The 14,342-nt window shown below is 45.0% G+C and overlaps 1 protein-coding gene across 1 annotated transcript in view; it reads right to left on the bottom strand.

The window, feature by feature from the left end:
- Nucleotides 1-1,795: 1,795 nt before the first annotated feature.
- The window catches only part of LOC307084373 (uncharacterized protein), a 17,748-nt gene continuing 5,201 nt past the window's right edge, over nt 1,796-14,342 (bottom strand). The window contains exons 2-8 of the mRNA XM_079748734.1: nt 9,587-9,694; nt 8,999-9,225; nt 8,247-8,327; nt 6,199-6,319; nt 5,671-5,723; nt 4,802-4,951; nt 1,796-3,342 (exon numbers count right to left, since the gene is read on the bottom strand). Coding sequence (XP_079604860.1) covers nt 3,151-3,342; nt 4,802-4,951; nt 5,671-5,723; nt 6,199-6,319; nt 8,247-8,327; nt 8,999-9,225; nt 9,587-9,694 — 932 coding nt within the window. The 3' untranslated portion in view covers nt 1,796-3,150. The remainder of the gene's footprint in view (nt 3,343-4,801; nt 4,952-5,670; nt 5,724-6,198; nt 6,320-8,246; nt 8,328-8,998; nt 9,226-9,586; nt 9,695-14,342) is intronic.

Raw genomic sequence — 14,342 nt, forward strand, 5'->3', positions numbered from 1 at the left:
GGTCTGTTTCACCTTTGTTTGTTTCAGCGGTTGTTGAATAGGAACTGTTACATATGCTCAATGATGTGCTTTGGAGCGCATTGCCATTAAACAAACAATGGCAGTACATGGACCCCTTTTTAAATAATAATTAATACAAACATATGTTGTATTATTATGTGTATTGTTATGCCTTAAGTCATTGTTCAACTATCGTACCTCATCGGCATAAAACCTTATAGGGTTAAAACCTTAAGCTTAACTAAACCTTGCACTAAAACTAAACCATTAAGGAAACCCTTAGCCGAAACGCAAACCCTAACAATAGCACCAAAGCCTAAAACCTACCCCAAAACGAAACTAGTCCTAGTCCTTAAATCAAACCCGTACACCAAAACCCGTAAATTAAAACCTAACCCTAAAACGACCTCGACTCCATCTGCATGTCTGGCAGCCCAGCATGTGGTCCCGACCCCGAGGTGGAGGAGTGACTAGTGCCTTCAGTGCGGTGACTAACGGGTTCTACATTCTAAATCGTCGTAAACCAAAGTTAACACGTAAGTGTACTTCAAATGTAATTCTGCTTGAAATGTACTGTAACACTGTAAAAGTTCTTACGATAAACACATGTTGGCCACTGAAAAGAAGAAAGAGGCTCCGCACAAGAGAGGCAGGCAGAGATGGCTTCTGGGTAAACACTCATACCTCATAGCATGAGGCTCGGGTTCGACTAGTTATATTGTGCTCCCATCTATCATATTTAGTAACCTAATCACATCATTGTTTTAGGTAATAATATGGAGTTTCATGGCAAATGTCCAAACACACATTAGAAAGGTGCTCAGAGTTTCACTCTTCTTATCAGTCAGTTGCAGTTATCCATAAAGTTAAAAAGTTACCTTCATTTAAATCCATGTTAACTTTAAACCATATCAGGAGTTAAATAAATTGCGTAGGCTAGATATTCTAGTGGCTGGTGTGTTTGACTACAAGCACAAAGGTATGAGGTTCAATCTCCAAGGTCTTCTTCAGTTACTCTTATCCATAAGAGATATCAGTTACTTTAATATATAGATGTTATCTCTACTATATCAACTCGCATGCCAAACAATGCTAGAGCTGACTTGTTTGAGCAGTGAAAGGCTGTCTAATCTGGAGATACTGATTGGAAATGAAAGCTATGGCTTGAATGCAGATCCTTCTGATCGCTCACCTATCACACACTGTAGCCTTACATTTACATTTAGCCTTGTCTCTTTGTTACAATTTACTGGCGTAGAACTACTTGGCGATGGAAGTAAATCTCTTGTGTGTCTGTGTGTGTGTGTGTGTGTGTGTGTGTGTGTGTGTGTGTGTGTGTGTGTGTGTGTGTGTGTGTGTGTGTGTGTGTGTGTGTGTGTGTGTGTGTGTGCCGATGGAAGTAAATCCTTTGTTTGCCAAAACTGTACAACTGAGAAACATAACCATTTTGATAGTATCTTATAGTCTATGAGACCTAAGGCCATTCACAGATGAATACTGTATATCTCATGATTTAATGTGTGCACGTGGTTGTTGTTTCTTTATATACGTTGCAGTATTTAGAAAAATATTTGTTGAGATGATCGATCTCTGAAGTCAAGTTACATTATGCACTATTTTTTTGATTCTGATCCCTAGTTCTGGGAAACAATGATTATGTTTTTGTCTGAACACAAGTGAAGAAGAGACAGGAACATGAAATATTGTTAACAATCACAGTTTATGAAACGTATAGAGATGCTACAGAGAGGGTAAGAAGCAGAGCTATTTACACATGCAGCTTTTGATGGTGACCTGTCTTCTTGAGCAGAATCTAACATGGTTGATATTGATCAAAATAATGTTGATTGAGTAGAAAAAAGAAGGTTGTCCTAGGAATGTTGAACCTTCTCTGTAATTTGTCCTCTTTTCACAGCAGTGCATCAACAAGAGAAATTAAATTAACTTGACCTGAAAAACTAAAATGACGTTATCATTTCTGTATTGATTTTTAATAACATTCCCCAAGACACAGTGGTAAGAGTCAGTATAAAAAAATAGCAGTTGCAAGAAAACTGTACAATGAAATTACATGACGGAAATGTGTTACACTACCTTGAAACATAACACCTACACTAATTTGTAAACCAATCAGAATGCACAGGCACCGACCAATAGAAACATCTTCCTTTGGTTTCTTCTGCTGGAAGGCTACTTCGTTGGTGCTGATGATAAAACAGCTTGTTGGCAACTTGTTGGCATTATATCTGTTCCCTGTGAGTCCCAAAGCACGCTAGCTGCTTTGGGAATATTTGTTGTATTGGTACTTTTATCTGGAGCGGTAAAAAACGTGATGCTGGCGCAGAATTGGAACTCAATGATCAATTAATAAACGTTTCCTTGGGACATTTTCGCATGTTGGCAGGTGTTGCCTGTATTGGAGTTGGTCTGATCTTCCACCGAGATCCATTCAAAACTTTGGGCAAGTAAGATACAAAATTACCATTAAACAAACAAATAACAACAGAAATCAATGAAGCAGGGAGGTGAGAGTCGTCCATTTGAACCCCAAACCAGATGGTGCCATTCGGTTCCATAGCAATGTCTGTGCCTCTTTGGGACAGGACACTCACCATCTCTGTCCCTTTTGGCATTGACTGCATGTCTTCTGGACGGCCTTGAAGGTGGGCTGAGCGGGGTAGCCGTTCCCTCACGCCCCGTGTCTAAAACCCTCTTCATCCTCCTCCTCTTCATCTTCATCATCATCATCATCATCATCGTCGTCGTCGTGACCCAAGCCCCGCCAGGCCGGCGACCCAAGACACAAGTTCACATTCCAAGGCGCCACACGTCGTCATGGTGACCAGCTTCGCCACCGTCGTCGCCGCCACGGCCACGGCCCAACGGGTGCCGTCGGCGGGTGGTGGCGAGGGGTGAGGGGGGGGGGGAGGTGCTGGTGGTTTTTGGATTCACATGAGAACGTATCGGAGACAGTGTGAGGACAGGGGGTTGGGGGAGGAGGAGGGGGGCTTGGGGATGTCATTGGTGATTGGGGGGGGGGGGGGAGATGTGAAGCAGTTCAAACAGAGGGAGGAGGAGGTGGGACATGTGGTGGTGGTGGAGGTGGAGGTGGTGGTGGTGGTGGTCAGGCCGCGGGGACCGACTCCGTGCTCACATCTCTGTGTCGGCGACGGGGGTCTGGTTGGGGGCGTGGCCGTTAGTGGCGGGGGCGGCGTTCTCCGGGGAGGGCTCGGCGCCGTTGGTGGTGGGTGGGGGCTTCTCCAGGAGCGGGTCCTGGGGCAGCGGGGCCACCGACACCAGGGTGTTGGCCTGGTTCTCCTCGTCCACCTGGAACGACTCGGCCTGGGGGGAGACGGGGCGAGCAAGGCAGGGTTAGCACGCACGTACGAAACCCCTTCACTCACATGGGAAGGAGGGAACAACATACGTATCAATGCATAAACATATCTTTCAAATTAAATGTGTAATTACTCTGCTTGCAAGAACATTTTTATTAAGATGGAGGACAACTCAAGCGCCATTAAGAAGCCCCTGGGACTAGAAATGGGAGTGTTTTACAATCTCCTCGTAAGAACTTTATGAAATGCTTGTCCATTTTATAACACCTACTTATTCAGAATGGGCTGCATCTAAAATGTGTTCTGTGTTTTTTCAGAAACGGACTGGTAAAAACTAATTGGGGTGGAGAACGCTATCAGCAATGGTCTCTTTGAGAGGCGTTGTCCGAAGATCCAGCAAAACAAACCAAACCCCGAAAGATAACTTTTTTTTTTAATTAGGCATAGGAACATGGCTTCACAGCCCAAGGGGTGTGGGGCCAGCGATTGTTTTTGCAGTAATCATCTCCCTACACAGGGCACTTCCTGTCCTGCTAAATACTGCTCTCTATCAGGGAGTGCCAGCGTTGGAGAACGGACAAACATAAGAGAGAGACATGGACACCGAAGCCGCTTTCAATGTCGCTTACAAAAGGCCGGTGAGGGAGCTGTTCTCCCACAACAACACACTGAGAACGAGGCCAGATCATTCTCATGGGTGTGCCCCCCATATGAAAACCTTTCAGCCAATGATGTCATGAGATTTGGTAAAAGGAGAGAGACAAAAAAAAAAGAGAAAAGAAATCAAAGCCATCTGGAGATCTTGGCGCCGTGGGCAACGGGTGTTTATTGGGACCAGTAGAGAGCACCCTGAACGAAGGGTTTGAAATGGGGGAGCATGTTTTTCAAGCGCGGGCCTTGGGCCAGAGTCTGACAGTTGGATGACACAGGTTATTTATATATATATATATATTTATTTATTTTAACAAGAGGGGTATGCATGTTTATAATCTCTTCGGTGGACTGGTTTCTCTTCTTGGCACGGATTGTTTCCTTTGTTCAGCAAGACAACTATTTAAGTTGGGGAGGGTAGGCCGCAGTATTCAGCCAAGCATCTTCAAGTCAATAGTTTCTTTGTCATGAATGATGAAGTTTCAGACAGAATCGAACTCTGTCTGCAGTGGCAGATGACATTTAAAGATAACATTTATGTAACAGTAAACGATTACGTTAAGGTTAGAGTAACCAATACATGCATAAATTATATTCAGAGGTAACAGTAACCAATTATATGAATTGAATACCTTTACAGGTAGCTAGAGACACAGATGACATTTATAGATAACATTTGCGGGTTCAAGTTACCAATTACATCTAAAGATGACAATTACAGGCTCAAGAAAACGATTACTTATAGATTAAAATTACGGGTGAGAGTCACCAAAAACATGAACGGACTCCGTTTAAGCAGCAGGCCTACTCACCAGTCGGACTCCCTTGGAGCTCTTGCGGTGTGTTTTGAAGTAGTAGCCAGCCAGCAGCAGGGCAGCCAGCAGCAGTCCACTGATCAGCAGGGACACCAGAACCATCTTAGAGCCCTTCACCACCCGGGGAGACGCCTCCTCCACGTCGATCTACTCAGAGAAACACACAGCAGGGGAAACGGTGGAAGACATTATGACCAACGCACACAGTATGGCCCACAGTACATGTAGTGCGTCAGAACAGTGCAGAGAAATACTTTCTACTCCAAAGTATTAAAGTGTCAAAGAGTCAAACACTTCATAATATCTTACAGGTAATTTAACGTTTCACCCTTGAAACATAAGTAAAAAGTTTGTTGCTTATACCGCTGTCAGGCCTGAACATTTTATTTAACTGAATGCATGAGAATTATAGCCCTTGACTTCAAATACTGCACGCCGCAAGCTCAATTGTACACCCAATTTACACCGTCTGACCACTGAATTCTTTACATTGGTGGGTACACTGGGAACAATGTGTACCATGGAAAACATGAAGGCTGTAAAATGGATGCGTCAGTGTTCTAGGAATTCTCTGGAATTGTGTTTTGGATAATATGGCAGTGGAAGTCTAAACAATGGATAATTGGGTGTATGTGACATTTGAAATATGTAAATATTGGATGCACTTGTTTACATTGTTATAATTACTGTGATATTTTTCAAAGTTTACAAGAAAACACACACACACACACACACACACCCACACACACACACACACACACACCCACACTCACACCCACACACAATAATTACACAGCCACGTCCATGAACTGTTTGTCTATGATGTATTCTCTGTGTTATTGTGTATTAAACGATTTATTTGTTACCTTATCTTTGATGTTGTCATTGTTGAACTTATCAGCCATGGCCACTGCGTCGGCTGAAAGCAAACAAATAATATTTTCTTTTAAACCAAAGATAACAGGACAAACAGAGTCAGTACAATCTACAAGCATCAAACCACAAACACTCCAACTCAAGGCTGCCCCATTTCCGGCACTGAGCTGCCAACGGCGGTCAAAATAGTCCAAGAATATAAGTGACTTAAAACTCACGTATTTATTTGTATTTTTTTTTACTTTAACTAAATACCTTTTTAGAAATTAAAGTTTAAAGCTTTAAAGCATAAACACATTTATAAGTACAAAAAACAGAAAAGCAGAAAAGAGCAGCGGAAAAGAGCAGAAGTGTTCCTAACTCCCAGCTGAAGGATTCTTGGTTCAACATGGACGTGGCCGCAGAGCCCTTCAGCACGAAGCTCTGTCCCTGCATGCTCCTCATTAACCTACTCAGGAAACCGCTCTACATAATACACAAAATCAATTGTATGGCTATTAGGAAGCAGTCGGACTGACCTTCCACATACTGTCCGGAGACCAGCACGTGAGTGGAGCCCTGTTCCTGGAACAGGTCCAGCTTGCAGTCCTCCCCACAGAGCTGCTGAAGCACACTGGCTATCTTAGTCCTGCTGTCCTCCTAAGGTGGGGTGTGTGTGTGTGGGGGGGGGGGGGGGGGGGGGGGGGGGAACACGCATTAAAACATGGAAACAAACACGGCTATGTCTACATTAGTAGCAGGGTGATTAACTACATGCAACAATTGTACGTAGTCGTTTGTGCTAGCGGTTCGATAAGATTTGCAACGGTTTATGAATGACTGAATGAGTCTGTATTTTAGTTCTTAAACGGGGCCCTTCCCATGTCCTACATGAACAGTACCAACTTTTGCCCCTAGGAGGCGCTTTAGGGTAGCCGGCTGAGGGAGGAATAACTTTGGGCGTTTTGTTAATCCAACACACTGCTCAGCCAACAAAGGAGCCCCCCCCCCCCCCCCCCCCCACAAACTGTTGATTGAGTGAGACAGAGGCTGGAAATAAGCTAAACATTAGCTAGAAGTATGCTAGAAATTAGCTAGATACTTGCCTGACAGTAGCTAGAAATTAGCTTGACAGCAGCTATGCATTAGAAGGATAGTTGCGAGACTAGCGAGACATCAGCTAGACATTAGGCAGACGTGAGACATTAACGGCCTTACTTAGCTTACAACTCCATTAGTCTTGGATATATTTGTTTGACTGTGAAGAAGCACAGATGTCCCTCGCTCCCTACTCCTTTCTACTCCCTTCTCACTCCATTCCTTCCTTACCCCCTGTCTCTCCTCAACTATCCTGCCCATTTAGTCAGCAGACAGACAGACAGCTTCATCGCTTCTCAACATCTACAGGCTGAGGATCCATGTTTATTTCTCTGTCCATTACCGTGACTGAATAGTCTAGGTTCTACCCCTACACAACTACACGGTGCACGCACACAAGCATGTATGTAATGTGTCATGTGTGTGTGTCATATAACACACACACACACACACACACACACACACACACATAGACACACACAGACACACACACATATACACACACACACACACACACACACACACACACACACACACACAAACATTCACACACACCAATGAAACTACACTCCAGAACTAACCGTGGCCGAATTTCAAAAGTAAATGCTACAAATTGCTTAAACCCCCCTCCCCCCTCCCCCCTCCCCTCCTCACCTCCACCCAGGGATCACCCCCTCGGCTCTAGGCAGTTACGTTCAGTGCTTTCTTTGTTTGATGGGCATCAAGGTTTAAACGATTTAGCGCTCCTGATCAAGAAGAATTTCCTGCCGAGCGCGGCTCCGACGACAGTTAAAGGTAAACGCCGTAGTGGAATGCTGCGCGGAGAGAATGTTTTCCTTTGTACTGTGCTGACGTTTCCTGTTCGCAGAATGATAATAAGCAAGTCTGACACGTACCGCCCTGCTAAACCCCCAGCTCACGCTGGTTTCCACACATCCAACATGGCCGCTTGTTTTTGGGGGGAAAATACAGCGAGGCGCTTGTTTTGGCGGCTGGAGAGACACATTTGTTGGTTTGGGTTGATGTGGTTTATTTGACTGACGTCGTAGCTGTGTCTACCTTTTGTGTGTGCGCTAACTGATTGTGCGTGGGTGTACCATGTGTGTCACCGGTGTATATGTAAGAGATGGACGGAGTTGGTCAGAGAGAGAGAGAGGGCGACCAGTTGCATCAATGTGCATGCATACATACACGTTTGGTAATCTACAGTCGTTATAGTCGTTATAGTCATATTGAAATCATTTAAATCTTTCATCGCCTTAACCAAATCGGATGAAACTGTTGATTATTCAATTCCAAGTGGCCGAAGTGTAAGCAGTAGGCATCTTTGAGCAAAGTGGCTAACCCCACTAGCTCCTTAAGGCAAATTCTCCATGAAGCTGAGTTCACTGTAAATCACTTGGGATGAGGCTGATAAAATGAAATGAATGCGATCAAATCTGCTTCGTGACTAAATAGCATATATAAAAAGTTACTCTTCTGAACTTACACAGCTGGAAGAGGTCTTGAGCTTCAAGCTCACTGCATCCTTGTATTCCACCGCTTCTTTAGACACGCACACAACGTCAAACTGGTGAAAAAACACAAACAACCACGAGTTGAACCAATCAATGACTGTGGTTCCAGGAGGTCTGTCCAATCACAGTGGACAGCATCTTCTTGTTTGTAAAGAAATAGTTAAGCTTAAGGGTGGGAAATGTATCTAGCATATGGTCTTGGTTTAGTTCTGTTGTAGGTCTAGTGTGCCGTTGAATTCTTCCTTCATTTTGACCCTGAGATGCATTCTAGTCTTTCCGTAGCAGAATAAGTGGAGATCTGTTAAGTTTTGTTTATGTAAACAAGGATTTACTCTTGTGACTCAGAGAAGAGTATATGTTTACCAGCGATCTCAGCCTGAAGGCTAAACTGGTCAAATGTTTTCCTGGCCTGAATCTTTAAACTTATTTTACCTTTTCATTATTCAGTGAAACTACATTTTAACTTGGAAGAACTGCCATTTAAAATGCAATATTTAAGAATCGGAGAATTGATCGAATAAAAAAATAGAAGGAAGTAAAAGGCAAACCACAAATAACAAACAAACCCACTCCGAAAAGAGTTTGAATCATGCCAGGACAAAAATACAAAAATAGTGCAAATAAGTGCAAAAAAGGGCTCTCCACTCCAAACTTGTGAGAAGAACTATCCCCTGGTCCAGGTCTGCATTCAGATAAACCCGTGAAACCATCTGCCATATCTGACCTGGGGCGGTTTGTCAGGTCCATCTCCTCTAGAGGATTGGGGCCCCTGGGTCTGAGTCTCGGCGGGTCCCGGGCCCTGGGTCACAGCCTGGGCCTGAGTGCCAGGCTCCACGGTGGTGCCCTCGCTGTCGTTGCTGGCAGAGAACTCTTCCTTCTGGGTCGGAGCGGCCGTGCTGGGGTGAATGAGCCCTAGAGTAGGAAGCACCATCACCTGTCCCTCGTCCGTCGCTGAGGGGACAACCAGACAATCAGCAATCGGGACTTCATGAAATGAACCAAATTCAGAATCCCATGTTTCATTTTCGATAAAATATATATTTTTCATGTATTTTTCTGTTTGCAATCACTGAGGCATTGTTCATCATTCTTATGGCGTAGTAAAATATTAAAGGGTGCCTATGTCACCACCAGGTGCGTTGTAGCAGCCTCCCCATTGGACGGGTACCAACCAATGGGCTGATCTATCCATCATACAACTGGGTGGACACGCCCAAGTGTGATGTCACTACTGACATACATTTGATGTGGCCAAAGACACATCCCGACGGCTGGTGACATAGGGGCCCTTTAAGTTGCTCTGCGGCCTCACCGGGTTCGTCTGTCTCCTCCTCTAGGATCATGTCACCTCGCACGAACTCAGACCCTTGAGGGGCTACGGACACCGCCGCCGCTCGCTCGTCCTCCGCCGAGACGCCAGCTGCAGAAGAAGAAGATAAACATAACACATTAGGAGGATGAACATAAACATGGCGGTAGACATCAGGGACTGGGATCCTGGCCATCGTGCCGTGCTCTCAAGGTATTGAAAGAACATAAAAGCTACTGTTGTTGGTGGGAATATCCCAGTCCAACTTAATCAATTCACTAGGTAATATATAAGAATATCTCTTGGAACTGATGGTGTTTCAAGATACCGACCGCCAGTGTTTTTTCTTCAGTTGGGCTTGTAATACCTCCCAGATTTGTTATCATCACAATTTAGGAACCGGAGCCAACTGGCTTCATGTGTGCAAACAAACTTGTGTGGATCCAGCCGATCTTAGGGGCTGATAAGGAGACCACACCCCCGACTCTCTGTCTTTAGTCAGCCCTGTGGTAAGCAATCCACCGTGGATGGGCACCAATAAGGGATGTTTGGAGTGGTGTGATGCAGCCCGCCACACACCCCCACAGGCATGCACGCATGCACTTACACACGCACGCACTCACACACACACACACACACACACACGCACGCACGCACGCACGCACGCACGCACGCACGCACGCACGCACGCACGCACACCACAGCTGCTAGGGCAGGGTTTTAAACCAATAAGTAAGTAGTAATTAATAACCTAATAATGTGGGATCGTTCGAGAGCTAATAAACTATGGTTTTACCAAGTCCCGGACCCCTAGCACCTGCCGTAGCTTAAAGCGTGTTCTCTATTGCTCTCCTACTGGGAAAGGGAGCTCAGTGCTTTCGACACGATTATCCATGCAACCGATTTCTGCTAAAGCAAGGCAGAGCTAAACGCATTTTAGAGCAATCAATGGGCTTCCTTCCAGCCGTTCTAATTCAATAAAGTGTTATCTAATTTCATCCTAACTTCTAAGGAATAGCAGCAATGGTCACTTTATACTTAGGGTTACACCACCCTACTGTTAAAAGCTGTTTCTTGCTAAAATTAGGAGTTCTTTGCAAGAACTATGTGGACCGAGACTTTAACTGACCCGTAAATAGGAATAGTAGCCTCATTACTATGATTGATGACGCTTGAAGCCCTATTAGAGGCATTAGTGAGAGGCTATTAAAGGCAATCACCACATACCTCCTACGTCTCCGTAAGCGCAATAAAAAAAAAACGCTTCAACCCCGTAAAAGCGTTTCTGGCTTTCTGAGCGTAGCGCCGCCGCCGCCAAAGCATCCCTTAGCACAGGAATGGATGAACTTATTCAGCTTGTGCTGGGCTGTCTGTTGTTAGACATGTGCTCGGAGAGAGAGACAGAGGGAGAGAGAGAGAGAGAGAGAGAGAGAGAGAGAGAGAGAGGGAACTCTAGTCGGCAGGGCGCTGAAAGATTTCTCTTTGATATGTGAGGATGGATCAGCTTATAAGTTAATAATAAAACTAATGAAACATCAGACCAATCCACGTGTTATTCAGTTCAGTAACATTTAATGACTTTAAAGTCGTTACGAAGATTATGTTGAAGTTTCCACCTCCTCTAATGAATGGCCCAACCGCCTGCAAGGGCAAGGTCATCAGCACATAACACTGAACGCGACGCTTTTTCCAAAAGGGAAAGCGTTGAAATGATGTAATGCTCATTAGTTTATTAAATAGCGGTAGCAATGAGAGATTCATTGGAATCCAGTCAGCCACTCCAATAACCCCCAAAGGAGGACATTTTACATATTTTATGGATAGGCTTCTAGGTGGATAGGCTAAGTCTGAGTGGAAATACTGGCTTGGAAACATCTTGGGTTTGATTGAAAATGATAATCGCAGAAGTGATTAAAAGACGGTAAGCGCCAAGTCCACTGAAGCGAATGGACGTGGCACTTGTCTTTTCTACAGTTAATCGCAGTGAACCTGAGCCCCGTTTTATACAATGAACGTCTTATTTCTCGATTTCTCGCTTGTTTGTCCCTTCAGACACGCAATCTCTCTTAAACACACGCACAAGCACACACACACATACACACACGCACACACACACACACACACGCACACACGCACACACACAATCCCACACATTCACACAGAACGTCTACCCACACACACACACTCACTCAAATGAGAGTCTATATCTCTCCTCTCACAAAACATGAGCTCACCCGAAGCCATTCCTTGAACTGCGTAACGGTGTGGATCTCATTACCGCTCTCAGTTTACCGCTCATGTCACTCCCCTGCGCGGCCAGATGGATGGCGATCACTAGGTGGGTCTACTAAGGAGCCATTATGCTGTTGTGAGAGAAGCACTAGGCTTTGTCCCACGGTCAGTGTTGGATAACCGCGTCCCAGACTCCACAACACACCTCTTTGTTAACCGCCGAAAACGGCGTTGCATTGTCGGTTTTATTTGTTATGCATCTGCTGTGATTTGCTTAATATTTTAAGTTTTAAGAATTTTTGTAATATGTGGGTGTATAATATAAACATGAATACGTAAAACATGTGCGTGTACTTTATTTAACGTTACTTTTCTGATGGATTCATTGGTCACTGCTTGAAAACTACTATCTTAGGCTACAAGATATTCCATACGAGGCCGATAGCAGAGGTGGACAATTTACAATTTCCATTCATAGTTTCTTTTTGTTGTCTTTGGCTGAAGGGTGGAGAGAGGGCTTTGGCTCATTACAAACTTGAAATACCTCCAAAGCTTCCTCTCCAAACTATTCAACACTCCCCGCCCTCTTCCCCCCCCCTGGTCTTCACACGCTAAGTACACACGCACACGCACACACACACGCACACACACACACACACACACACACACACACACACACACACACACACACACACACACACACACACACACACCCACCCACCCACCCACCCACCCACCCACACACACACACACACACACACACCTCCAGTAGTGGCATCAAGCCACATGTGGACCGACGACCTCTGTTCAAATAGGTGTGACCAACAGGTGGGTGCAGCGCTGACCAAACACCGCGGGCATGACGACGCCAGCAGGTGGCTCGCGCTCGTTATTTGCTCAGCAGGGTTAGCAACTGTCTGCTGACCCCCCCGTTTCACACCACGCCTCCTAATTCAATTTCCTCCTGGAATAGCCATTTGCATGCAACTCAGGGGTGCCCCAAGTTTGAGCTTCTGTGGGCCAGAATGTGCCAGTGATCCGTGGGCCAACATACACCAGCACGTTACAGATCATTTCAAAATACAAACGTTTGTCGTTGTGAATCAGCATTCCCCTCTGAATAACTTCAACGTCAGTTCTGCACAAAACATCCTTCATTCAACATTCTAAAGGTTTTTCAGTTTTTTAGTTGTCTGAAATATTTATGTTACAAGACAAGAAAAGTCCTGCACGCCCAATCAAACATTGTTGCAGTCTACTTTAGCTCACGAGCCACAGTCTGGGAACTCTTAATCATTCAACCAAAAGTCTGTCATGTCATAAGTCAAGGACTATCAAGGGCTCTTTTGCAGATTCACTTCAATAAGGGGAAAGGTTGAACAGTGATCATGATCTACGGCAACTTGAACCTTTTCTCCCCCTTCTTCACGGTTCGCTAACAAGGATGTTAGCCGGAGTCAACGACAGTTGAAGCGCTTTGTAACCTTGTCTCCTGTCTGTCTGCAGAGCTGTGACCTATGACCCCATCTCCATGCCTACAGCTGTGGTTCTTCATCTTTCGTTGGGTGGTCTCGTTGTGTTTACACCAAAAGACAGGATGGGGTCAGAATGGGCCGTTTCAGTGGGAAGGGAGGGAGGAGGGGATGACGTAAATCATCTTATGTTACACACATTTGACGTAAAGGAATTGCAAGGACGTCTTTGGTGATGTGTCTCCGCAAAGACTCTCTCGGTGAGGCACGGCTTATGCCGGTCAATAACTTGACACCTGTGGACGTCGACCAACACAAACCCACATTGCCGGACTGCTGTATTTATTCTCTGTTTCAGCGGTATTAGCATAAGCTGCAGCACGTGTATATCACCGGAGCTGGACGTGTATATCACCGGAGCTGGATGTGTATATCATCGGAGTTATTCTCCTCTCAGGAGCTCAGAGAAACATTTTGGGTTTGGAACGATGAGTGTTAACATATAATATATAATAACATCAACATTACCGTAAAGAATACTCACATTTTATAGGCGATATAAGTAAGTAAATGTCTCGGCTCCGGCATAAAATCGTAAAACCTCTGCACCATAAATATTTACCAATCGTGAATCATATTTTACACAAACTAAAAGCAACTGGGGACCGGAGGATCCATGGGAATGGAACCTCAGGAAAACCACAGGGTCGACCATCATACTTACAATAATGAATCATATTTACAGTAACAACACACACTTTCTCCCTCTCTGTTACTTTTATTGCTCTGTTTTCTCCTGAGGGCCGAGGCGGCGGTGACACCTCAGAGAGAGAAATACCAGGCAAACAATAGCTTTAAGGAGAAGTGGCTACACGACAAGCCTCCGTTACCGCCGCGGGGTCGGCTTTCCCCGAGCCACAAAGAGTCAACAACGGTAGAACAACAACGAGGGAGTGCGACCACACTCTTCCAACTCTGTTGCTCTTTGCTTTTGGGGAGTGGTGTGTTTTGGTTCTTTTATTGGGGTTTGAACCCGTAATGGATACAGTTAGGGG

This window comes from Pollachius pollachius (genome assembly GCF_949987615.1).
Source record: "Pollachius pollachius genome assembly, chromosome: 12".
Lineage (NCBI taxonomy): Eukaryota > Metazoa > Chordata > Actinopteri > Gadiformes > Gadidae > Pollachius > Pollachius pollachius.